Source organism: Hippoglossus hippoglossus, chromosome 6, assembly GCF_009819705.1.
Source record: "Hippoglossus hippoglossus isolate fHipHip1 chromosome 6, fHipHip1.pri, whole genome shotgun sequence".
NCBI classification, from domain to species: Eukaryota; Metazoa; Chordata; class Actinopteri; order Pleuronectiformes; family Pleuronectidae; genus Hippoglossus; species Hippoglossus hippoglossus.
In genome coordinates this window covers 18,290,082-18,317,443 of record NC_047156.1, presented here as the reverse complement: position 1 = coordinate 18,317,443, position 27,362 = coordinate 18,290,082, and the positions used below count along the sequence as shown (strand labels likewise).

At 43.7% G+C, this 27,362-nt stretch overlaps 1 protein-coding gene across 3 annotated transcripts; it reads left to right on the top strand.

Annotated features, from left to right (window-relative positions):
- Nucleotides 1-1,753: 1,753 nt before the first annotated feature.
- prickle1a (prickle homolog 1a) lies at nt 1,754-27,328 on the top strand. Of its 3 annotated transcripts, XM_034587437.1 has the most exons (9): nt 1,754-2,256; nt 15,360-15,553; nt 20,285-20,488; nt 22,307-22,420; nt 23,275-23,412; nt 24,145-24,348; nt 24,576-24,762; nt 24,868-25,737; nt 25,864-26,726. In XM_034587437.1, exons 3-9 carry the CDS (start codon nt 20,300-20,302, stop codon nt 26,724-26,726), a joined length of 2,565 nt encoding a protein of 854 aa, XP_034443328.1. In that variant the 5' UTR covers nt 1,754-2,256; nt 15,360-15,553; nt 20,285-20,299. The 3 variants fall into 3 exon arrangements, with proteins under 3 accessions (XP_034443328.1, XP_034443326.1, XP_034443329.1); XM_034587435.1 differs by lacking the exon at nt 15,360-15,553; XM_034587438.1 differs by lacking the exons at nt 1,754-2,256; nt 15,360-15,553 and having other exon boundaries at nt 20,300-20,488; nt 25,864-27,328.
- The last annotated feature ends 34 nt before the right edge of the window (nt 27,329-27,362 follow it).

Here is a 27,362-nt window from a genome sequence, read left to right as displayed (position 1 = left end):
ATGGCAATCAGAATCAAGTCCTATGTTATTAAAATCAAAAGGAAAAACATCACATGCCACATTAACTGAGATATGCTGGAAAGTATGCCGAGCATCTTTATGGTCCAAAGCCATGCAAGTGATGCTACTCGCAAGTGAGTTTTTTTCTTTCTTTACAACACCACCATAAATATCCCATTAGATAAGCTGCAGATAAGCTCTGAAGAAAGACAAGATAAGTGATCGAGAAGAGCTTTAACATTCAGGTCCAGCCGGTCAAACATCTAGGTCTGAGGCAAAAAAAGGCAACTCCAAATAATAATACACAAGCCGTTACCTCCGTCCTCCTCCGGTCGGTTGTATTTTTGGTGTATTCTATTGAATTTGGGCTTGTTTTCATTCTTCATCGAGCAGGAAAATGCAGAACAGAATAAGGGCAAATATCCATAAATACATCTAAAACTCGTAGCTCTGATGCTAAAATGAGAAACGTCACGAATCAGGATGACAGAGAAAAATATTTTGAGATTTGTGTAATGTCTCTTTTTTGGTTTAAATGAGGTATCGCTCATGTGATTAGATAATCATGGATTCTATTAATAATCAATATAGTTTCAGCTTGGATAAAGACACAACGTGTTGGGTTCCAGTGAAGCTTGATACCAAATAGTGACGTATAGCATCTGGTCCATATAAGATCTGGCACAGTGTTGATTTCGGTTGCCTAATGCCAAGGCTGAGTAAAGAACGACTGACAGGTTTGAGCTCGCTAAGCCTGTTCTTACTTAAAATGCATTCACACAGTCCCATGTATGTGATGGCCACCGGGTCGTAAACCCAGGTCAGCTGAGGATGTAGCGTCTGTTCCAGTGAAAGGGCGAGCCGTAAAGGTCAAAGGTTACACATTTAGTCGGTGCATTTGTCACATTTATGTTTCATGTTTCTCCTGTCTGAGTGTTGCCCTTTTAGAGAGATGGCAGAATTTCAAAGATGTAATAAGATCCTGATTTCCAAACGCTTCAAAATATCTCGATTTGGTTCAGTTGTTCAGGGGCACGGTGTCACTTTGGATGTCACGGAAAAAGACCTTATCTGGGTCGCGGCAGGTCAGGGAGCTCTTTAAAGGTCCACCAGTCAAAAATCTTATCTCAACCTTATTTAGTTTATCAGCGCATGAGTTCATGCGAAACCACAACAGGGTTTAGCTCCTAGGACTGTGATAAAAATCAACAAAAACATTAGGCTGGATCTACTCTGATCTGAAAATCGACAGAAAGCAACCTTTTGTATGACGACTTTGAATGCAGAACAAACCTCAGTCTTTATTGTATTGTGTTCATGCACTGATGTATGGGTGGTGGCCTCTGTCTTCAAATCTTTGATGATCCCAGAACAGTTTGTCTCAATAGACAGTGAAGTAAAAGCCTCTTTTCAGTGTATGCATATAGGCTTACCTTTCATGACCTGCTATAGGGGTAGGGTTACACATGCAGTGTGTGGGAGGACATAAAGATGGCCTTGTGAATACTTCACATTGGTGGCAAGAGGGAGACAAAAAAACAATAATAATAATAATAGTTTGGACTTGGTGTAAACAATTATGAGAGGATGGAGATGCAAATATTTAAATTGAGAAACATGGGATCTTAAAATGCATTTTTTTTCATTTCAGACAGCATAAAAGCAAAAGTTTACATGGAGGTAAAGATAGCCAATAAGTTAAGGCATCAAAAGAAGATTAACTCACTTAGTAGTTTCCAAGCGCTTAAATTACGCAAACACTTCTCCTTTAACTCCCCACTGCAGCAGCAGGAGTTCAGACTCACAGGAGCGTTTGTCCGCTCTCTGCTCCGCACTGGTCCTCTCTCCACGATTGGTGGGGGCCGCTGGTTTAAGCCAATGGGCAGGGCGCAGCGCTAATGTCATTTCACCGTGACCGCCGAGCGGAGCAGCACCACAGCGCACCGTGCGCCACTGGGATCACCGGGATGTGGTGACATATGAAGTCAGACCAGACTCTCTCTCTCTCTCTCTCTCTCTCTCTCTCTCTCTCTCTCTCTCTCTCTCTGCAAGTGCTCCTCTTCTATTCACAACAGTATCTGGGCTTCAAAGCTTATCGCTGTGCACAGCTCTGGGTTCAGCTCCGCGGCACAGTGGTGCACCCTCCTCCCGGGACTTTTTCATCTGATGCCAATGAGACGCAGCGTGAATCGCCCTTCTCACTTCAGGAATATTGGTTCTGGATACTGGTTGTACTGAGACTGAACGCTTTGGAGGGTGAGTGGATCAAGTCAGTGCATGTTTTCTGTCTTTGGGCATTATTTTCACAGTGTTCATAATCTATGGGTTTGTTTGGCAAACTTTATTTTCAAGTTTTACGCGTTGAAATTGCTCTAATTGGTACAGTTTGACCCACATTGTGTGCGTTAATAAGAACGAAACATGTGTGTAAGTGAGAAAACAGCTCATATAACATCCTCACTAATAGGTTACACTAGGGAGTTCATAAACTACTTGTGTAAGCTCAAAAGGTCCACCAACTGGATCTAATGAGTTCATCCTCCAACGTTGTTTTGCGCTTTTACGCAGCAGAGACACGTTTCACTCTCCCCTGCGCGTGTAGCCACAGCGACTGCATTTCTCTACTGATGAAAAAAAACTTGGTGGGGCTGGTGGGAGAGTGTGGAGTCCCCGGGGCCTCCAGATGTATGGACTCAGCTGTCGCCTGTCACTTTGGTGACAACTGGTCTGCGCTCCGTGACCGTTGCCTGTCCGCCACTGCAGGGCTCTATAGCTGTCAGGAGAGCTGTTGAGTGGTCACACACCCCGGCCAAATATACAGTAAGAGGAGTCACTAGCACTTTCCTCATTTCTAACCTTGATGGATAATGTTAAACCCACTTGGGGAATAACAACGTAGGCATTTAATCTCAAATGTAGTCTGGAAAAGCTTTATTGAAGTAAGGGAATCCATCTGTCAACTTGCTTTTCACAACATTGCTCAGTACGTGCTGACTCTCTTTATAGTTTGATCTACAGAATCTCCCAGGCTGCTTTTAAAAATGAGCCAAGGTGGCTTATCATGATGCACAGATATGGTGCTCAAATAAACTCATCACTCATTATCTCACAGTGAAACATTTTCTTTTTGGACAACAATGACGCACCCTCAACATTTCCATACTCATCTGTGATCAAAAGTGTTATAGAAGAGCAGACACTGTTATATTTAACCAAGAATGTCTAAAATGATATTTTGCTTTCAGTAAATATCACCATGAGCCATTGAGTCCTGTGCGTGTCCTCTGAGGAGGGGGTGGCTGACAGGATGACAGAATGACAGACCTACTTGGTTCAGACTGCATGAGTGAGACTGGCCTGAGATCTGTCACTATGGCCACAGCTGACACAAACACGTTGCTGCTGTCAGCTATAGGTGCAGAGCAGCGGCAGGACATGGCTTCACCCATACACGTTAAATATCTTGATGGTGGAAGTGATTTGTGGACAATTCAAGAAGTGGATGGGACTTTTTTTTTTTATTATAAGTTGGATCACTTTAACAGTAAAGAGGGAGATAAGCTGCACGTTCTGCACTATTTCCACAATGCCACTTCAAAGTGAAGCTCACTGGGTCAAATATAAGTGGGATTTTTCCAGTAGCTTTTTTTTGGTCACTTTCATGATTATATCACTTTCAACATTCACTCCAGACACTGTCCAGTGCAGAGAGAGAGAGAGAGAGAGAGAGAGAGAGAGAGAGAGAGAGAGCGAGAGAGAGAGAGAGAGAGCACAGAACCAAGGTGGTGGTGTCACCTAGTGGCTGGAATAGAGGTAGACGGCCTCACTGCCCAGAAACTGAACAGTAGCGTTGAGTTTATGACCTGCACAACTTTACATTTTCAATCGAGAGTAACTGTGAAGTTTGAAAGAAGCGTTCCAGGTTTCCTGTAGTGAGATTCAGCTGAGCATGAAGGCTGATTTCAACAATACTCCAGGCCCATGGTCAAATGAGAGCATGTAGGTCTTAATCTGACATCCAGCACGTTCTGAGGAAGTTCTGTTTCCACAGGATTTCTAATGAACGATGCACATATATTCACCCTCAATGTTGTTTGATGTATTGCATATCCACAAATCTGGCTCTCATAATTCGCAGCTGCACTTATTTAATGTTTAGATGATCTTGCAGGCGAGACATGTGGGGGAGATTTGAGCTGAGCTGGTATTTTCGGTGATCCGCTGCAGGTGAGAATTCTCTGTGATGATTTAAGTTATTTATAGACGTAATGATTTAAGATTTTTTGGAGCGGCCTCTCGTGTCAAACGGCGATGGTTCACATCTCATTTTCAAAGCCTCTGAGGGAATCGTGCGTATTAATAGAATCAAACGACTTTGAAAAAAAGAAAACGTTTTGTTCTAGATTGTGTGTGAAAGTGAAAGGGAAATAAAAACTACTGGTCTTATCGTCATTTTTCTTGGACGCCGCAACGGAAAAAGCCCAGATTCTCCTCGCCTGAGTGTGTTTGATTGCTCACTTAGTAAATGTGGATCATGTTAATGGTTTATTTTAGCACCAAAGTGCATTCTTATAAAACTGGAGGATTGGGCAGCAGATATACAGACAGGTCTGTGTTTTTGTTTGATCGCCTCCATGATGCAGCTTTCAACTTGAGAAACTAGCTATAACATTAGCTCACTTAGTGCCCGGCAAGACGGGTGGAGGTGGAGACAAATCGCAGACATGAAGCCGGCCTCAGACATAAACAGTGCGGCATGTTGTGGTGTGTGTGTGTGTGTGTGTGTGTGTGTGTGTGTGTGTGTGTGTGTGTGTGTGTGTGTGTGTGTGTGTGTGTGTGTGTCATTTGTCTTAGACTACTTTGTGGGACACATTTCAGACTTAAAAACAGTCATTGAGGATAGGTGGTCCCATTGGGGTGGTTAAGGTTAAGGATCAGTGGTTAAGGTTCAGGTAAGTCTCTGGGAAATGAAGGCCAGTCCCCTAAAGGTGACCTATGATAACGTGTGTGTGTGTGTGTGTGTTTGTCTGAGATGGACAGAGACAAAGTGTCCACCTCTGTGTGTGTATGGCCTCTCTGTAGGTGTCGGGAGAGTGCGTGCATTTGTGGCAGACACCCAGCTGAGTGTGAATGAGCAGAATATAAGTCCCAGTGCCCGTCTGTATACGTTTTCCACTGTTGATTTAAAAGCCCGGTACCAGTGAAATGTACACAGAGGCCTGTTTGTGCGAAGCTAGAATGAATCACCCTCGCGTCCGTGTAAATCGCCTGCAAGCCAAACACTCTGGCAGCCTTTTATCCCCCAGACGTGGTCCAGCTCACCGCAGCGGCCGGGCTAAAAGCAGAGCGGGACAGGGCCGTGTGTTGTGAGGAGCTGTCAGAGGAGGCCAGTCTTTCATGGCTCTGGACAGGGAGATGTGGCACGGAGTTGGGCCGCCATAGATAAGCTCCAGAGAGCAGAGCCCCGTCGACTGTAAACTGTTTGTGGTAGGTTGGCAGGAGGCTGGATGAAATATGGCTTGTTTGAACGCCGGTGGTCCCTGAAATCTGCGGGCACTGGGCCTGGGCTGAAGGGACGGTGGCCTGGACGGTCAAACTCAGGGCACTGTTACACTGCGGTCTGTGGATGCTGCTGTCTGTGGGAGAGATTATAACCTTTGTGCTCGCCGTGTGGTTAAAGTCCCTCGCCAGTGACTTTCAACGTGTATATGAGAGTCAGTGGGATGGGCCTGAAGCGGTGGCACACATTGGATCCACATGCTCAGCATTATTCTAAAGTGATTAAAGGTAGTTAGTGATTTTGCGCCTGCAGGCACAACTCGGTTTATTAGGGAGCTGCAGGATGATGTTAGAGGAAAAACGTTTTTTGGCTCACACACTGGATTTTAGTGCCCCGGCAGATCTCTCGTAACCACACGGCGTAATTGCGGGACCGACCACGAGACCACCGCGATGATGAAAGCCGTACTCAACACACATGTTTCATTATCACCACCGTGTATAGACACGATGCTCAGCTCTGAGTGAATAGTGGATAATAACCACGGCGCAGCGCTGCAGAGGTGCTTATTACAAACATGCCTGTCTTTGATAAAGGGGAATAACACATGTTAGGACGCCAAATGTCGGCAGCTTTAGCGACGGAGCTGCTGGAGAGTTGTTCTGACCCTACCTGACACAAACATGGCTGTCTGCAGGAGGGCGTGTTTGTCTCCCCGTCCCTCCACATCTACAGGGATCCATCCAAACAATCACAGCATCACAGGGCTGGAAGCGAAAGAAAACACATTACTCTGAGATAGTCATTAAAAAGCCCAGCTCATTTCCCCGGCACACAACAGGGGATTCAGTTAAAGCTTTCCGGACTCTTGGCTGGAAAAATGTAAAATACCACCCCCCCTCTCTCTCGCTTTCTCCCCTTCCTGTGGCTCTTGTTCCTCCTGCCCTGTTGGCATTGTCACAGGGGTGGAGTCAGTGAGCGTGGATGATATGGAAAAGGTCAATGGGGTTTAAAAATGGGCTCTGCAGGGCAAAGGGATTTTTGGAGGCTGAAAACAAAGGTATTTCCTGGGATTTTTTTCGGAGAGGTTACAGATGGTGGGGTCAGTCGCTGGATATCAGCCAGAATATTCCTCTCAGAACATTTACTCATTAAAACTTTGAGCCTGTCATTTTTTTACTACCTCCATTAGTCAGGCTTGGAAACACATTTATGCAAAACAAGAGAACGAGTTTAGGCCAATTCCAAAATTGCTAAATACACAATTTAAGTCTAATAACTCACAAGTAAAATGTAAGAAGAAGAAACACAAACACAAATCAATGTATCAATACATTTCCACATATTTAGCATATTTAAAGATCATTCATCCATCAGAAGTAGCGAGTGCTCTGTAAAACATTTTATACAGTGGATTTTATGTTCATAATGAAACTCTAGACTTCCTCCCATTTCAGTTGGACTCCAGAGGTTTTGCATTTTGACATCCTTATTATGTATTTGTTGTAGTTACAGTCATTATATTCTGAGCCAGTGTTTATCAACAACCAGTCGAAGTTGCTTCCAACTGAAGTTCTGATAAGGGACATGTTTTTATTATTCTTATAATTTACTCAAAGTCCGGATCCAATGGGAATCCAAATACATTCCTGGTGTTCAGCAGGATTTAACTTCCTTGTATGCAAAACAGAAACTGAAAACAGTGAAAGTACCTTCATGCAAAATACAAAATGTCCATCTAAGATTTCATGACTCAAATAGAAATAAGTGCAAAGCAGTGAGCACTCAGAAAAATAAATGTATGTAATATTTCTTTCTTACAAAACACTGTTTACATCTCATGACCGTTTACGACCACACTTTGTCAGCTCAAAATACAATGTTTTGTTTTTAATTTTGTTTTTTATTGTTGTTGTGCAAAAAAATACACCAGGATACAACCGGAGCTAGAATCATGATGGAATCAGAATGAATACAATCGAAACAACATTGACTCTTAACCAAGTTGACTGTTGGAGCCATAATTTATATTTAGAGTAGTGTTAGTAATTATTTATTTAAGCTGCAGGTATTCATTTTGTGAATATAACTTCCGGGTAATGGGGGCAAGGGGCGTGGTCTCCGACATTTTCTGTTGACGACACGTCTTTGTTAAAAGTTTGTAATCAAATAAATGTAACAAAACGTGCTCAAACTCAGTTAAGATCCTATTTAGCTTCTTAGTGACTTTTCTTTTTCATTGACATCGCTACCGTGGTTACCACTTCTCTCTCTGGTGAGACACTGACATGTTCGCTTTATTGGTCTCTCTCCGATTATAACATTGTATTCAAATGCTATTTTAATATGCATTTGTCTGTTAAATTGGTTTATTGCATGTGGAATGTACAGTGAGATTTACAGCTATTATTAAGTTATGTTTAGGATTTGGGAAACTGTAATCTCTTTTACACAGTGGAAATGTATTATTATTCTTATCATCTGAGAATAGTCAGCAGAGTAAAGATAGATGTTGAAGCACAATACAAAGATGGGTCAATATTGACAAAGGCCAGCTGAGGACATGTCTTGCAGAGCAGCAGCCTGAGGCCAACAATGGTCCCACTGAGCCGACACAGAAACAGTTCATTTGGCCACAACAACCTGACGGCAGCTCCTAGTGAGAGGCCAGTTGAAAGAGCTGGGCTTTTGTTTGCTATGCTCGCACTGTCTTCCTGTTAGGGGCTGGGCTCCCAAAGAAAACAAGAGCAGTGGCTCACCAGATGTGCACATCTGTGCATGCGTCCCGGCCGCAGGCAAACACACACATACTTGACCATTACAAGGGAGAAAGTTTTATGATACTGAGAAGGCATAAAAAAAGCAGCTCCGATTTTATGGGGAGGATTATTATTTTTGAAAACATAAACATTGTGTGCCCCCACTCACATGTTCTGTTATGCTGGCTGGAAGTGGTTGGGTGTCATTAATGACCTCAGTACTAGCAGCTCCAAAAATAACACGCCGGTGGAGACCCAAACAGACGCATTACATGTGATGTTTCTAAGAATAAGCGTTGCCCTCGAGGACTGGTATCCTTAATGTAGGAGGGTGATAAGCAGCCAGTTGTGTCCTTTTTTCCACTCTACATATACATTGTGCCAATACACACACATGCACACACACACACACAAAAACACACACACACACACACACACACACACACACACACACACACACAAAGATCCCAGACACTAACGGCCCTTTGTCAGGCCTGTATATCTGTGAAACTGACCAAGGCCTCCTGGGGGCTCCAGATTGGAACTCCTCAGACCTAAATACAGACAAACAAATTTACACAGTTACATAAAGAGAACCAGTTTATCTTCATGTTGAATTTATGATTCCTTTCCTTTACTATTGACTGTTTAGAGTACGGATGCACCGATCTGATCCAAGGATTTTGAACGATCAGCAGTCAAAACTCTAGTTTTAAGAGCCACAGCAGCATACGGTCTTACATAAAAATAAAAGAAATGAGGGAAAGCATTGAGGGATCAACTTGAGAAACTAGCTATAACATTAGCTCACTTAGTGCCCGGCAAGACGGGTGGGGGTGGAGACAAATCGCAGACATGAAGCCGGCCTCAGACATAAACAGTGTGGCATGTTGTGGTGTGTGTGTGTGTGTGTGTGTGTCTTTTGTCTTAGACTACTTTGTGGGACACATTTCAGACTTAAAAACAGTCATTGAGGACAGGTGGTCCCATTGGGGTGGTTAAGGTTAAGGATCAGTGGTTAAGGTTCGGGTAAGTCTCTGGGAAATCAAGAATTTCTCAAGGGAAGAATTTCACGCAGTGAGTTTTTCACATTTCAATTTTGGGAAAATACGGTGGACAAAGCAGAGGTTAATGCACATTGACTTGAATTGTTTATTATTAGTTTTTATGATAAGTAGTTTCTATCATAATATAAACCAACAAACTTGTTGAAATGATGTCATAGCGATTCATCTATAGACACCATGTCAAAAGTATTAAACTTTACGTTGAAGCCAAAGAGGACATGGAGAGAATCTTAGTGTTGCAAACAGACGCATTGATAATCAGATGTAACCTCGCCTCCCAAGATGTATGACCTTTATACATGCATACCATCTATATCCTTTTCAGAAATGTGAACACGAGACAAACATCTAACATCCAGACACGTCTCCTCAGCTAGGACTAAACGTCCAGTGGTAATGAAAGTCAGTCTAGGACTTTTTTTTTTGTCCTTCTGTACATTTGAATGTGAGTCACATGAGGAGGTTAAAGGGTCAACAACATCAGAGCAACAGGGAGCCTTACAGGGCAGATGATTGGGCCTCTCCTCTGGTCTTTCTGATATTTTTACTACCACCTTAATGACTTATATTGTGTCCAATTAAGCAGATCTGGAAAGAAGCATCCCCGCTCTGAGTTCCCTCTATGCTGTGGCATTGGAGCATGTGTTTAATTAGAACGCTCTAAAAAGACTGTAACGGAGTGTTTCTCCTGGAATGTTAATCATTAGTGGGATCCTGACTGAGCAGCTCTTAACTGTTTTAGAGTATTGTTGGATTCCATGGTTTGCCTTTTGAAGCCGTGCGGCTCAGGAAAATGCTTCCACGTGTGGGAATTACCAACTTTTCCTTCTTTTTTTTTTAAAGACTGCATCCTGTCCTTCTACGATGAATTGCTCGTAGCACTCTGGGCCCCGAGTATATTGGCTGTTTTGTTACGGTGGACTCATTCGTGTGTCCGTTTGAGCCCGAGGCTGGAAACACAGGAAATACTTTTCTTGCCATATGAGGGATATACTGTTTAACTTTGGGGGAGAAAATCCCAGATGTGTGTGAAGTGTGGGGTTTTAAATGCTTGTGCGAGCGAGACTCTCTGAAAGTGTGAGGTCATAAGCTTAAAATTCAGTCTGAAAGGTCACAAGTGTTGAACCTGGACATTGATGGGGTGCTGTTCCAACCGGAATGATCAAACCTTTTCACCTTGCATGAAAATGGATGCATGGAAAACTTGACAGCTTCCTATTCATGGGGGAAATATAAAAGTTTTGTTGAAGAAATTAAAAAGAATGATGGTGAAAACAGAGTCATGTGGGCGGAATTCATTGGCTTAAGTTGTTAGTGGTGCTGTTTTGTAATTTTACGTCTATATATTCATCCCAGTTTGCCCATGGAGACCACACATGACAGGCTGTGGCCTTTGCCGATCCAGTGCTTTTGTCAGCACAAGTGTGTAGTGTAAGAGCAGCCCATTCATCCTTGGGCCGCTCTGTGCGTAGACAGCCACAGGCTTTTGTTGAGTTATAGTGTCCTCAAATAAAGGGGCTTCCTCCCTTTAACAGCCCCGGGAGCTCTGTCGCTCCACTTCCCATTGTTCCCAATGAGGTCCGGCTTTTACAACTAGGTGAGAGGATGTCAAATTGAGGGTGAAATATGACCTGTCCGGATCGTACATCTCTGCGATGTTTAGAAAAGTGGTTAGCGAGCAGTGTACTTATGATCAAGTGAAGAAACCACCAGTGTGCTGACACCAGGCTTTGTTTGGCAGAGACGTGTCGTGTCATACAGGTTGCTTTAGGGAAACCGGACATTCATGTTGTGTTACATCATGTGCAACACAACAGGGCTACAGTGAATTACCTGAAGCAGTAATAAATAGGTAGATAAGTAAGATGTCCGCTGATTGTTTCCATGTAACCATTATAACTGACATCATCGACTTGCTGGTTTTATACGATACCATTACAAACTGTAATCTAATAATTAAATACAGACAGCTTGTTTATAGACCTAGGATTCAAGCTTTGTGACCTTTTTTGTTTGGCGAGTTGGAAAATTCGATTTTCGGGCAGAGTTGAAAAGTACAAATGCAGCCATATCTCATTACCAATTGAGGCCAATAAACCGCAAATTCTTTTTGTTTTTCATTTTGATTTCCCCTTTTCAGCGCTCTTGAGAGCCACATGATCTTAAGAAAGGTCAAGTGTCAAGTGAGTAGATATTTCTCTTTAATTTTTTACAAATGTCTCTTGTCAGAAAGTAAGCTCAGATCTAAGCTCTAGCCTGGGCTGCCTCCAATGTGTCAGAGTGAAACAGTAAAGAGGGGTTATGTGAGGGTTATAGGGCTAACAAGACCACAGTCTGACCTGAGTTTGTCAGCGCCAATCTAGCTAAGTCAATATCAATGCGCTGACTGCTCCACCAGTTGACCTTTTCCTCCCTCTTTCAAGGCGTAAAAAGGATTGTTGTTACAGTAGAGTGATAGGCTTTTATTGGCCTTTATAACTGAGGCTTTTGTTGGGCCTGTGTCCTGCTAATACCCGTTGGCAAGTCATTTAAACCCTGAGAATGCCTACTTTTTATAAGCAAGCTCACACACCAGTGAGAGCTATTCTCAACAATGGTCATCAATGAAGGTAAGCTGGAGACTGACCCTCCCTTTGCCCCCTTGGTACCCCAATTTATGATGTCGTAGGACCAAACTTTGACTAATTTAAACAGATTACGTGAGATTTGAATTTAAGATAGAGTCCCTCTCTGGACAATCTTTCACATCAGGGTCACGTCTTTACCGTGAGATATCGTCGGGTTCAGCTTTGACTAGATGCCTTATTTTATGGGTCCTCTTCTTCAAGGACATGTTTAGACCAGAGAAGAATGCGGCTTTATTGTTTAGTGGGTGTTGGTACTGACGACGATCATCCCTGTCCTGTTATTGTCAGGGCATGCTGGTCCTGGACTACCTTGCTGCTTGCACAGAGTGGTGTTTTTTTCTTCTTTTACAGCAGTGAGAAGGTGTAGACCAGGTGTGAGGTGCTGTTCAGGTCATTGTGGCTATGACAGGGGAATGGGCCGTAAAGCCCCGGGGCCATAGATTTATGGGTCATCTGGTGCTCTCTAAGGTCAGGGGTCAGGGATGCATGACTTGTCCATCTTTATATTATTCAACTATCTATGGCGAACCTTGAACTGTGCAGCCTGCTGCTTCTAACTATGGAGTCGTGCCAACTCATACAGATTTTCAGAATGCTGTTATTCTTTACCACTAGAGAGACTAAAGATAATCCACAGATGTCTTTAAATAGTTGTCCAAACCTCATAGTCAGAGGCCATTGTTTTGCTATTTTAGAGTAAGAAGTCTTCACATTTGAACTTCAAAGATGTTTAAAATTAAACTCTTTTAGGAAGGGCTTTGTCAAAAGGGAATAAACATTCTGATCATCTATACATTTTCCAACTATTTGAACAGTTCTGTTCCCTCATAGTGCTTTGGCCAACTACAGTCTGCAACCTTTGTCCAGGTTAGTTTACCATCTTAGCTTTGCATTTCATTAATGCCTCCCCCTTCCAGGGCAGGATGCTGTGTTTCCCTCCCCTCTAAGACTTGCTAATGGGGCAGGGTGCTGAGTCTTTTGGACCAGAACAAAGGCCTGAAGTTTGCTGTGAAAGGGTACCTCTCCTCCTGGCCTTGGCTGCTACAATGGCATTGTCCGCACACCCACACACACACGTATACAGTACATGCGCCCTGCAGAATAAAAGCACATTAGCTCCCATCTTCTTCAGTTTATTCATTTATATGTTTCCACTTTGGACAAAACTTAAAGCTGCATTTCATTTTAAATGTAAATGACAGTGAGATGACAGTCACCATACATCGCCCACAATGTGATGTTTAACACTTAATGGTGTGAATGTGAAGTGGGTGAGCATGCAGAGGATGGAGGAAAGTGACAATCAGACGCTGTCAGTCATGCAGAGTGTGTTAACGTAGGTAAGAGTGGTCGTGGTTTGCTCTTCTTCTCTGACTGACATTTTGATTACACAACATGTGCTTACTAGAGTGTCTAATGACCAGTTAGTGCAGCACAACATAATTGTCTACATGCAAAGTTCCACATATCAGCTGATCAGTCATCTGATTAAGGGAGACTGTGGAATTTGCACCAGTGAATATGGTGTGGATGTGTGCTGAATGGTGAAGTTGACAGTGCTTGTTCCACGTTCAATGTTATTCGAAGATACATTTGTCAAACTATTAAGTTGCATCCACTGCACAACCGTGATAATCCCGTTATATCGGCCCCCATGGTGTAAATGCTTCTTGCATGTGTTCAAGTTCACGGAATCACACCCTGACGTCATCGGCACAAAATTAAACAGCTGCTAAAATGTTTTTCAAAAGAGCAATTTTAGCTGTTTTATAGATTCCTTGCTTCCTAGTAAAATGTTCCGCTGCTTTGTTTTACATTCTTACAAGTATGTTAAACCTCCTCAACAAAACCTCACAGTGAAAAGGATAAAGTTGCATTTATCCAAGAAGAGTCGCGTTCGCTGTAAAGCACGTCCTTACGGGAGAAAGTAACACTTTGACATCGCGACCACACAACCACAAAAGGATGCAAAAGGTGCAACTGTTCAGGATTTGACTTAAACTGCTCACTTTTGTTTTCTGAGGCAACAGGAAGAGAATCACGCTCTGACATTCCTGGAGAGGTGAAGGAGAGGTAGAGGTCAACTGTGTCCTTCGAAGGGAGTTTCAAAGGATGAGTCGTTACGTGCATTTGGGTTTCAAAGAACACGTCTGTAATTTAAGCTCCTGTCTTTTTAGTACATGATAAAGGCAAAGAGAAAGCCTGGATATAAGCTATTAGGTTGGTTTTAAAGCTTGCTTCAAAAAAGTTTGAAGATTCTCGTTATTTAGGTTTGGATTGTGAAGATAAATACAAATGAGTTGAAGTCGGGCTGGAACGTAAAATTCCTTGTATAAGTATCCAGCGCCCGGTTGAGATATTCATATTCTGTAGTAAACTACTTAAAAACATAGAGATATTCACTTTACTATCATAGGAAACAAAGGAAAGCAGCAGATCATCAGATCGAAGAGGGAACTAGTTAGTTTCTTTTTTTTCTTAGTTGTGACCTGAGTATCCTGTGCTTTTTTTGGTTGCGTTTCGATTTAGCTAATTTGTTGAACCTTACATTTACAATTTGACTTTACTTATGCCCATAATATAGTTATGTTCATATTTTGTACAATGTAACAAAGTTGAGCTGTACAATGTTTAACCCTCACTCAGCTAATGTTGGGCTGATAAAAACAAATTTGTGGTGGTATCGGATGTCTGTGATTTATATCTTAAAGGCCTGACAGCTAGTCTCGTTAAGACTTGCTGACATCATATTCAGTAAGAGCGGAGGGTTATGTGAGGCCGAGCCAGAATGTTGTAGACGTGCGAAGGGATAAATAAAGCATCTTTTGTTCACTCAAGCCAGCAGCCACTATGTAATCATAAAGCCATAGTTTGCAAACATCTCTCTGTAACTTGGGGACATTTTGGGGTGCAAAGAAAAGAGGGACAACCACCAGATAAACCAAATCCTGTCTTTAACAGCCACCACCTTCCCCACATCTCTGAGCTGTCGATGGGGAAGGAGAAAGAAGAATGTCATGTGAAAGCTGTTGTGGATACGAGGCGGTCGGTGTGGTAAAACGAGCTCTGCCATCACTGATGTGCTACTTAAAAGTGCAGTTCCTGTGAGCTGGGGCTCTACCGGTGGTTCTCATTTAGGAGCATATGTTGGAAGTATGAGGGGAGGGTCAGCGGAGGAGAGACGCCTCACTCCTCCATACCCTGTGGTGACTGGCTGCTCGGAGGTTAAGGGGGCGGGCTGAGGTTAAGAGGGCTGGGTTGGGGGAAGCAGGAGGAGGAATGGTTGGTGAGAGAGGCAAGGGAGGGATGACCATCTGGTTGAGCTCCTCCATGTACACGCACGCACACACCCCTCTTAACACTGTCTCCCACGCACTCAGACAGACATCTCCCTGACTTTTTACAGCCTCAGCTTTGATATGGGCTGTTACTGTGCTGACAGCTCGGGTAGAGGAGGCTGACTGCTTCTGTCCTGGAATCAGAGCTCTGAGGATCTTGCACAGACATGGAGCCCGGAGGCTGGTGAGGAATCTAGGACTGGATATAGTGGTGATCAGATCCTTTTTTCTGCCCACCTCAGGAGACTTGGCCTACACTGAGGTAAGACCTGCAGGGAAATGACTGAGAAAGACATAATTAGGTTTCTCAAAGGAACAGGCTTTGGTTGTAGTGAAGCAGGAAAAAAATGTGTTGCTTGAAGAAGTGGGGATGTTAAAGTTCTGCACCATAAACCATCCTGAACTGTCTGTGATGCCGATGTACATGTACATGGAATCCTTTGGATTGCTTAGTTTAATTGGTGGATGATTTAATTATTAATCACAGTATTGCATGATTTACAAGAAATACAGCATATTAAAGTTAGAGATGAAACTGTGCAACTTCTCATTTATAAGTCAAGGTCTTTTCTTTAGAGGTAGTTTTTTTCCAATTAAGGTGCAAAGGTGTGAGTAGTCTCCTACCCTGCAAAGTGAATCCACAGGGATTTAGATGTGTTCGATGTCTTCTACGTGACAGCAGCATGTGTATGTAGAGTCATGGTTCAGTCTGGCCGGTGCATGCAGGTGGTCTCCCTAGTGCAGATCCCTGTGGGGATGTCACTCCCATCCATTTGGGCTTGAAAAAACACTCTCCACGCCACGAAAGGAGACCTCTGGAAGTTGACCAAACTCATGTAGCACCTGAACACTGCCTAAACCGAGCAATACTCTCTGGTCTGACTTTCAGACAGATTGGATTCAAACATCTCCTCCCTCTGTGTTGTTTTTTTTAGTTCCTGGTTTAATGATGCTCAGTCGGTTTATATGATCTTTCATCACAGGTTTAACCCCAAACAGGTTTAGGTGTGCATGTGAGGCTGCTGGCTTATACAACGATCTAATTGTTTAACAGATCTGATCCGGCCATCAGGTTTTGTTTCATACAGTTAAAACATTAAGTGCCACCAGTTGACAGGGAGCTGTTGACACTTGTCACATGAAGATATTTATAGGTGCAGGGAGGGAAATAATATGATGTATTTTCTCTGCAGTTAAGACATATCATGTCTGACACAAAAAGTGTCTGTAAGTTTTTTGGAGTTCAAGCTGAAGTAGGCAGGGAAAATCTTGTTTTTCTCTTTAACTAGAGCAGATCCTGCATTGCTGAGCTCGCAGGAGCCAAGTTAAACATGTTGGGCCGGTCCAAACTGACAGAGAGCACTGTGTTGGGTTGTGTGCATGTCCATCATCCACTTCCTAGAGGAATATAGACAGTAATTCAGACCAGAGGCTGCTTATTTTTCCTGTGCACTCTCTCAGGGGTTGTTAAGTCATGGCTCCACTGTGGATTTTTAGGGACTTGGGACTTGAGTGGAAGTGTTGTTGGATACTCTTTTAAATATCACTGGTGGCTGTATTTTCTTTTTGTCAGTCGCAGTATGAGGTCCTCTGAGAGGGTTTATATTCCTTAAATTGATAAACAAGATTATCCTATAGTTCACACAGGATCCTGTATGTACAGGGTGTTCCTTAATGAATCAAGTTTTCACCCACTCATTCTGAGTCTGTTACAGGGAGACTGATGCAATAGAAGCTTTCAGGGTAACAAAACTAAGTCATTGTGCACTTTTTTTTCCGACGACACAGATCTCTTCATTCATTCTCAATACTAGTGGGAGGCTTTCAAATCTTCATTCACTGAAAACCTTTCAAGGCGAGGATGTGTTTGAGCTTCCCTCTTTCACCTGCCTTGACTTAAATTTCCCTTTTGTTGAACAAGACAAATTAACATTTTCATACATGTCACTCACCCCATTTTAGCCTCAACCTGATAACACCCCCACTACACTCTGGCCCTCTGTGGGCAGATCAGTCAGATATGCAGGCCTAGAGCTCCCAAATCCATGTTAACAAGCACCTTTACAAAAGAGTGAGAGGCTGTTAAACATTCAGGACTGCAGGGGTCTGGCTAGTGGGAGGAGGGCAGGGCAGGGCAGGGGGAGTGGAACAGGGAGAGGGGAGAGTTTAAAGAACAAATCTCACAAACCATAAGTCCCTTGTTGGAAGAAAACCTTTAAAAGGTCGACACAAGTGATGAGTCAGTGAGTTGGCAAGTCAGTGTAAGCATGGTGAAGTTATTTGGCTCCGTGTTTCTGTCATTCAAAAAGTTAAGGAAGCGTTCTGGGCAAAGTCAGAGGAAATGAGCTGCATGACATCCAAAAGGAAAAATTAGCATGCAAGCAGATGTGGTTGTATGAGAAGGGTCTTTGCCTAACACCAAGCTGTGTACATCCTGTATTCCTTTTCGCGAGCTTGGCTGAAGTTCAAGCCCAACATTCCTATGAGTCAGGTTTGGCTGTGTGAGACATCCTCACAGAGACTTGGCCAGCACGTGAAAGCAAACATCTTTTTAAGAAATGTAGCGCATGAGTGAGTCTATGCCTGATAAAACGTGAGGCTGGGACATTGGTGTCTGTTGGCTCCTGACTGAACCTGCCTATAGTTAGCCATCTCCCACGTGAAACCCTAGCTTCTCTCAAACAAGGCCACATTTTTGCAGGTTATTTTGGTCTCATTTGAAAGTCAATGTAGAACAAGAGAGTGTCTTATTTGTCTCCCTGCGCTCTCATCTGAAGACAGGTTATCTGGGTTTGAGGGCTTTAACTGTCATGGAAATGGAGATAACACACCACATCTTCGGGAGAGAAAAAAGGAGATGAACAGGATCTTGATGGAACAAGTATTCAGCGGATTCCTCCACAATGGCACCATTGTTCAGGACGGCAGAGGCGTTTTAATGGGACTTGTCATAAGCCAATCCACCTGACTTGACACTTTGTGATACAATGGAGTAACAAAAAGACAGAGAATCCACCACTGATTGTCTCCGAAGGGTCAGACTAGATGGGGGTATGCCACTAGTTGGCAGTGATGAGGCCATAGGTGGATGACTTGAGGAAGATGAGTTGAAATGAATAGCCAGTAGATGCGTGGCGTGAAGGGGTAAGGAGGAGAGTCTGGCTTTCTGCTATCTCAGAGGGTCGTCACATAACCAGAAGCATAATCTGACAAGGTGTTTATGATAATATGTGTGTGGACAAGCATAGCCTATGGTGGCTTCTCTGCACACCTGTGTCCATGTTGGTTTCAGCTAAATGTGTGCATTCACTCTTCATGTATGAATAGGAGCTGCACATGCGCAAGGGCAACCAGGCCTATATATCATTCCAGGGGAGAGCGCAGATTTCCAAGCCCCTTTACTGTTACCCTTGTGTTCAAAGGCTGCATTCGAGTGTGTCTAGTTTTCTCAGCTGTCTCTCAGCGGCCCTTGTTGCCCTTGCCAGCCATAGGGGGTAGAGGCTTTGGGGGAGGTGGTGTAAGGGCCAGGCTGCTGGACACTGGCTGGGCTCCCATTTGATCTCAGTTAGAGCCCCTGGCCTGTGAGAAATGACCACAACTGGACACTCATTCATCATCTCCATGTCTGATTGCTACTACTGCAGTGGGAAGGGAAGTTATAGGGTTTTAGGAGTGATGTGGTCAATGGCTCATGCTTTTTCATTACTAGAAGGTTTTGGTTCCCAAACTAAGGGAACACAATTCCTTTTGTTACACTGAAAAATAAGTTTCCAGAGTGGCTGCTGCTCAGCAGAATGTACATACAGCAAGTTACACTTGACAATTAAGATTTAATAATCATTACTTTCTATTTTACCCAGCTATACACTGGTTTATTTGTATTCTATCTGTATTGCTACTCGAGTACCATCACGTCTGCAATTGGGTGGCTAAGTACAAATGTTGTGACAATTGCCACCACACACGTAGTGTCCAAGTCTTTGATCTCATTGATCTATTTTTTCCCTCTGTTGCATTGTCAGTGTCCAGCAGAGTATCAGTCAACCCCATCCCTCCCCAACCAAGTACTTCACCTGTCTGGCATTGCTCTGTCCATCTTAGAGATGAAAGGATGATCAGACACTCAATGTGGCAGGTTGGAAAACAAACAGTCCAAAGAAAAAGGGGAGATGAAGGGAGAGACCAAGATTGAGGACATTCTCCATATGTTAGTCCTGTCTTAAGGCCAGGCTTGTGTTTATACAGACCTAAGGCTCAACTGATCAAACCAGCATCAGTTCCCATGTGGTCGCCCCTCTCAAAGTATGACGCAGCACCTCAGCAGGCTACAGGATGACCAAAGCTCTGTAGATAAGGTGAAAGAACAAATCTCTAGTGTTGTTCTTACTTTTGTGTTGGTGGCAAACTAAATTACAGTGTTAGAAAGGAACAAGTCTGTTCAACATTCCCCAGCCATACATATAAGAAACTCGGAATTCACTGTGTGTATTTATGAATAGCTAACTGCTTGTTACTGTCACTATAATGAGATCGGACGTCACCTCGTGAAGCTTTGGGAATTTCCTAATGGCCTCTATATCCCCAAAAGCCACATGAGGAGGGCACATGTTTAACTTCCACCACAATAGCAGTGAAAGGGTATAGTTATTTTTACGAGTGTCTTTATGAAGTAAACACATCACTAGAAGTGAACTGAGAAAAACTTGCTCAGATACCGTAATGGCCTTTTGAAGGGGGGTGTGGGCCTCATGAAAGGGACCATGATGGTGTGACTCAGCTGGTGGTTAACATTCAGTGGAATGACACTGACATGAGAGAAGCGGATTAGATGGAGTGAGGATAGCATTATGTGGGCACTGGCTGATGTAATGGCTGATTAACCAAAATTTCATTTTCTTGTCACTCAAATCCTCCCTCCGCTTATTGTCCTCGCCCCAATTATTTTTTTCTTTGTTTCCCTCACCCTTACATTTTTTTTACTTTGTCTGTCTAGTAAAACGAGAGCCTGATGAGCCTGGCGAGTGCAGCATTGTCGGCGTCTGGCTTCCCGGGTGGGGCACGCCAGCGAGACTTGATGATGGAGCAGAAAGTCAGCAAGCTGACCTCTGGCTTCCAACGCAGCTCCACCTCCGATGATGACTCAGGCTGTGCGCTGGAGGAGTACGCCTGGGTACCACCTGGCCTTAGGCCCGAACAGGTGAGCAAAACATAGCTTACAGTCTATTCTTTTTGTTATTGTCAATGGAATTCATAAAAGTGTTATGAGCTGAGTTTAAACAAGCATTAATTTAGTTATGGCCCTCTAGTAATACAAAGAAGACTTGAAGCACAATATTGTTCATTTTAGCTATTGTATCTATTTCATTGGTTCATAAATCATTAATTCCCCTAATCACGAAAATGAATCCAGGTGTATCCTCTGGACAGAGAATAAAAACAGCTCTGACCTGATTCTAACTCCCTTCTAGCCCTTTTGCCTGGCCCAGATAAATGCTGTTCAGTTCATAACTGAGTAACATACCAACTTAAGTCTCTGGATGATTGAACCTATGGGACAGACAACATATTTCATAAAACTTTTGCTTGGTCCCTTTGTTTGACGCAGACTTGACAGGCTTTACCAGGCAGTCACTTAAGGGCAGGATGTGTGTACTTTTATTTACAAACTGCGGCATGGCAAAGTCTGCTTGTGATTATCAAGTTCTCTGTTAGGAGGAGGACTTGGTGGGTTGAGCTTAGTGCTTATGGCGGGATCAGGAATCAAGGGGCAGTCTTTTAACAAGCCTTTGTCTCCACAAACACAGGCAGGACTGTTAGTTGTGTCCGCGGGGCAGCCAGTGTGATGTGGCACTTTCCCAATCCCTCCTCACTCCTCATTTCTCTCTTGCCACGATTCTCTCCATCCACCTTCCCTTGTTAAACAACATGTATGGAATCAATGTGGGGGTGGTGGGCAAGAAGAGATGGGTTCGCAGCAGCAGAAAACTTTAAAGCCCAATCATGCAAGGCCTTTTGTTTGGAAAATGCATGGGTCAACTGTAATGCCTTTACTGCAGCTATTGCCCTGAATAGGTCACGTATTATTGGTCATCATTACAGTGAAGAAACACATAGGGCCTGGGTGATAGCTGACTGTTCCCCAGCCCCTAAGGAGCTGGATGAGGGCTAATAGCGGCATGAAAATGTGCATAATTTACGGTGGGGGGCAAACGTTGGGTTGATTGTCAGGGTAAATTGCTGTTAACCCCCCCCTCCTAGACGGCCAAAGCTGCAGGAAGCCCCACTAACACACAAGACAAGCACATCCCACCTCTTTATCTGGCTGGCTGTAATAGCCCCTCCCTCATAAAGTTTAGTTTCCAGTGGCTAGCCCCAAGGGTCAAAGTGCCACAACAACAGGCTGCTTTGTCCTGTCCTGAGACGAGCATATCACTGGAAAACTACAGCCTTTAAACCAATTTGACCTGTTGACCTGTTTGGACTTGTTTTAGTACAGAATTAAATGATTTCTTCAGTGCCATAATCAAAGAGCACTACTGCTTTATGTTGTATTTTAGAAATAAAGCTGATGGGGGGTTAGGAAAACCTCCAGCAAACATTTTCATTCCACAAACTAAGTCGTCCATACATCTAATACAGAGCTGTCCCAGAATGTGTCTCTTCACAAATTAATGTGCTGATTCTTTGGTATCTTAAAAAACAGTGTGTCCTCAGAGATACGGGCTGTTCTATCCAAGACAATATAATATATTGCTGGGATTCGATAGATGAAAGTTTGGGTTTTAAATTCTTGGAAACAACAATATATATGATTTAGAATGAGCTTCAGTTTGGTTGTGTGGGGAATCATTGAACCATCCAGCTTAACAAAAATTTAGTTTTTTTGCCTCATGACTTTTGCCTTACTCTCACTATGTTTCACTACCAAAACCTTGTACCTAGTCCCAATGCTTTTACTTGGTGTCATATGGTGTGTTTGAGTGTTAATCGCCTTACTTCATGCTTTATTCTTCAGGTCCAGTTATATTTCTCCTGTCTGCCTGAGGATAAGATTCCCTATGTCAACAGTCCAGGAGAGAAGTTCAGAATCAAGCAGCTCCTCTATCAACTGCCACCACACGATAATGAGGTGAGAATATTTTGAGTGCATGGTTGTAAAGTCAATGCGGTATCAGAGTTTTACTCTGTCAAGCTGTAAGAGAGATCCACGCTAGCTGGATCTGTTGCTGCCTGCTAAACCCACAGCATTAAAAAAACGTTAAGATGTCCATGCCATCCCACTAATGTGAGCCCTTGGCATTCATGTTGACATCACATTGGGGGATTTTTGTTCCACAATCGTGTAGACATGTAGTGTGGGCACAATGTGACTTTTGACTTGATGATTTTATGATGTTTGCTGGGAGCCCCCACCAGTGGGATTCCTGTCATAGCAGTGGTTTTTATGAGGACTGCTCAGCAGGCAACAGGGATGCTGGCTGAAAGAGGTTTTATGTGATGCCACCACCACAGTGGCACCACAGTTCAACTTGGCTGTCTTTCCTCCTTTGTTGCCCGTCCTCTTGGCTTCATTCTAAACACAGGCCTTGTTTGTGTAAACGTCTGCTTTCCCTCTTGTTAAGGCTTTGGAAACATCAAGAAGGCCTGTTGTAAAAATGAGATTCTCAATCAGGGACTGTGGGTGGAGATATGTTGGGGGGTGTGGAAAGGGCAAGCTGGGGTCAAGAGTTGGCTTTGTTCAGCATGCTTTGGTATGCACTCTGCCCACTTATACTTACCAATCACCTTTATTAGAGGCCAACAGTCTTGCAGTTTGATCTTCCAAGGGGCATAATTTGAAAAGGTCACTAAAACTATTCATATCCCACCCAGCAAGTTGTTTTTCAGTACAAGACCCTGAAAGGAAGGAATCACCTCTATTCCTGATGATTAACTGTTACACTGGCCGTCTTTTTAACCATAACTTATCACCTTCATTTTCAGGTGCGTTACTGCCATTCCCTCAGCGAGGAGGAGAAGAAGGAGCTACATATGTTCAGTGTCCAGAGGAAAAGGGAAGCTCTGGGGAGGGGTACATTAAAGCTGCTGCCCCGGAATCTTCTGAACAGCGTTTGTGAGCATGTAAGTCCCCCTTTTTACATGTATTATTTACAACTGTATATATGGAGAGGACTGAAACAATGACAGTGGTATGATGTTGTACTGAACAAAAGGACCAATGAGATATTCTTCTAAAATCCAAAACCATTCTCCAACTCCTTATTGAAGATTTGCTGCCTGTTCTCTGGGCATCTTCTCCATGGGTATTGAACTAATCTTTATCCAGTTTTAACTAAAACCCAGAGGGAAAGATGACATAAAGATCTCAGTGTCAGCCATGCTATTTAAGAGATCCCTAAACACAAGCTGGATTTGTATCCCTGCGGATTAAGAAGTATCCTCTACTGTGCAGCCTAGGGTGGCTCAGTAAAATGTTGCATTCAGAATTTACAATAATCATTGAGCAGCCTAAGGACGCCCATAAACCTTGTCAAAACATAGTCCCGCTGATATAGATCTTTACAACACACTAATACTTCCTCCAAGGTACTTTTCTCGAACTTATTGGAAATGTTTCTTCATGTGATACACTGGTAAGGAGGATAGATCAGTGGGGGGGGGAATTGGCCACTCAAGGACTAAAGTTAGGACCACCCACCTGCACATGCAGATGGGCAACACATACCCCTCATCAACCATACAAACGAACTTGGAAGCCATTTGATCTGGTTTCTGTATATTTTGTGATTTTGTGCAAATTCAGTGATTTCAAAATGTTATAATAAATCATGTCATCATGTCTGGATTTTACAGTGCGGTGAAAACATCAATGGTGGAGAAATGGCAGTGTTCGCCTCGAGGGCGGGGCCTGGGCTGTGCTGGCACCCTGCATGCTTTGCCTGCTCCACATGTACAGAACTGTTGGTGGATTTGATCTACTTCTACCATGATGGAAAGATCCACTGTGGAAGGCACCATGCTGAGCTCCTAAAACCACGCTGCTCATCCTGCGATGAGGTAAAGCCACAAGACTGTTTACTAAGTAAAAAAAAAAGATAGTTGGGGAAAAATGTCCAGTCTGAAGTTTATGGTTTTTCACATTTCCTTTGGGATAGCACTTACATTTATTTTACTTCCCCACTGACTTGAATAAATTCAACAACAATGTACCATGTAGATCGATGACAACCAGAAAGACCAAAGATGGCAGTTCTGTCTCTTACATTGAACATTTTTGTCAACAGATTATTTTTGCTGATGAGTGCACAGAGGCAGAGGGGCGCCACTGGCACATGAAGCACTTCTCCTGTTTTGAATGTGAGACGATTCTGGGGGGGCAGCGCTACATCATGAAGGATGGAAGACCGTACTGCTGTGGCTGCTTTGAGTCTCTCTATGCAGAGTACTGTGAGGCTTGTGGAGAGCACATTGGTAAGACAGTTCTGTCTTATTCTTGTGTTAAAGTAATACACCTGTCATCGTTGCCTAGCGTTTAGATTTGTTTTGCTAACCATCTCAACATTTCCCCGTTTTCAGGCGTTGATCATGCCCAAATGACCTATGATGGCCTTCACTGGCATGCCACTGAGGGCTGCTTCAGCTGTGCCCAGTGTAAGAGCTCTCTCCTGGGCTGCCCCTTTCTACCACACCAGGGTCATATTTACTGCTCCAAGAACTGCAGTCTTGGGGAAGATGTACAGGCCTCTGACTCCTCCGACTCTGCCTTCCAGTCAGCACGCTCACGTGAATCCAGACGCAGTGTGCGCATGGGCAAAAGCAGTCGCTCAGCTGATCAATGCAGACAGTCACTCCTCTTTTCACCTTCTGCCAACTATAAGTTCCCTGGCTTCAGTGGAAATGCCGATGACACCCTGACCAACAAGCTGGCCCACATGAACCTATCTGATGAGCATTTTTGGAGAGGACGTGGTGAGGAGACTGAGGCCCCTGAGAACCAAGAGGAGGAGTGGGCTGAGCATGAAGACTACATGACTCAGCTGCTATTAAAGTTTGGAGAGCACGGGGTCTTTCAGCAAGCCAATGATTCCAGACCGACAGATTTCTGGATGACTGAAAAGGATGCAAAGGCGAAGCAGGAATCGTCTACAGCTGGTGGCGGCAGTGGAGGAGGAAGGGGCAGTCTGGCCAGTAAGAAGTACCAGGCTGACATGTACTGGGCCCAGTCACAGGATGGGCTAGGGGACTCAGCCTATGGTAGTCACCCGGGCCCAGCAAGCAGTAGAAAAATCCAGGAGTTGGAGCTGGATCATGGGGCTGGAGGAGGCTTCCAGGGAGAGGAGTCAAGATGGTACAATGACTCCTTGGAGTGTATCACAGATGAGTTCAAGAAAACAGATCAAAGTGTCAGAGACTCCATGGACTCACTGGCTCTCTCAAATATAACTGGTGAGTAAACTTGACATGATCAGGTATTAAAATGTAATATTTTACCTGTTAGCAATGATTGGTTGTTGAAACAGATTCCTGAATCCATGAGCAAACATTTTATATATTTTTTTCTCTCCTCTCCAGGGGCCTCAGTAGATGGTGATAGTAGAGATAGACCTTTGGTATATTCCTTGCAAGGCTTCCAAGAACTGGAAACAGAAGACTGTGACAAAACCAGTAATATGGGCACCCTCAACTCTTCTATGTTACACAGAAGTGCAAATTCCCTGAAGAGCCTTGTATTTGAGCATGAGGAGGTGGAGGAAATTGTTCCAGAGGAGGAGATGGCTGCTCGGCCAGTGGACAGTCCCAAACCTCATGTCCCTGCAATCAGAAGGACTCGTTCACAGTCTAGGCCTCAACAGGTCAAATTCTCTGATGATGTGGTTGACAATGGTCATTATTGTGATCTCCCAGTGCGTCAACCCCCCATGAGTGAACGGACTCGACGGAGAGTGTACCACTTTGAGGAACAGGGCCAGGGACTTCAATCTGGTCGACACCATCACCACCACAGGAGTCGCCGCAGTCGCAAGTCGCGCTCTGACAATGCTCTTAACCTTCTGCCCAAGGAGAGGGCCCAGATGAGCTACAAAGTGGACCACAGAGGGAACGCCCTTGGCCCCAAGGGTCACCAAGCCATCCATGGCCGACCAAGTCCTTCTGCTTTGTCAGACTGTGGGCTACAAGGCCCAGCCATGGGGAGGTTCTTGGGGCTGTATGGGGATGATGATGACTGGTGCTCCACATGCTCATCTTCTTCTTCTGATTCTGAGGAGGAGGGCTTTTTCCTGGGTCAACCCATTCCTCAGCCTAGGCCCCATAGACACTACTACACTGATGACTTGCCCAGCCCTGTGGTAGGCATGTCTTCCTCACCTTATGGCCAATGGACTAAGTCCAAAAAGAAAAAGGGACACAAGGGGAAAAACTGTATACTTTCATAGGCTTTCACTCACTTATCCTCAGCTTTGGATAGTGCTCTGACATACACCTGTCACTGCTTGCTAATAAATGCTTCAGAGTCAATTTACCCAGGTGTTTGTGTAAGACACATGTCCTCATACATATTTTTCATAGGTGTTCGCTTCTGTAGCATTACAACCTGCAAGTAAGAAAGTATTTGAGAGTAATGTATATTTATAAAGCACCATCTGAACTGTAACAGTGCAGATATGAATGTATATATTGTAGAATAAAAAAACCTGAAATGGCTATTTTTTATACCCTTACGTTAATGGCATGCTCTGTACCAAAATGCCTTAAACATTTAATTATTGCTAAATGGTACAGAGACCTTTTCCATGAGGGTATCAGAAATGTAATGACGAATTGACTCTGACCCAAGCTCTTCAAATGTGTTTTCTTTCAGGCTTGTGCACCGCAAACATATTAAAAGAAACACTGAGTGTATTAAAAGGCCTGGCTGAGTGGTGTATTTATGGTTCACTATATCATAAGCAAATCATTGTAATCTGTATAAATGTACAAACTGGAATATAAGGCTAAGATAGATGATAATTGTAATAAAAAATATCTATATATCTTGGTTGGTGTTGTTTTGTTTATGTGCAAAAGTATTT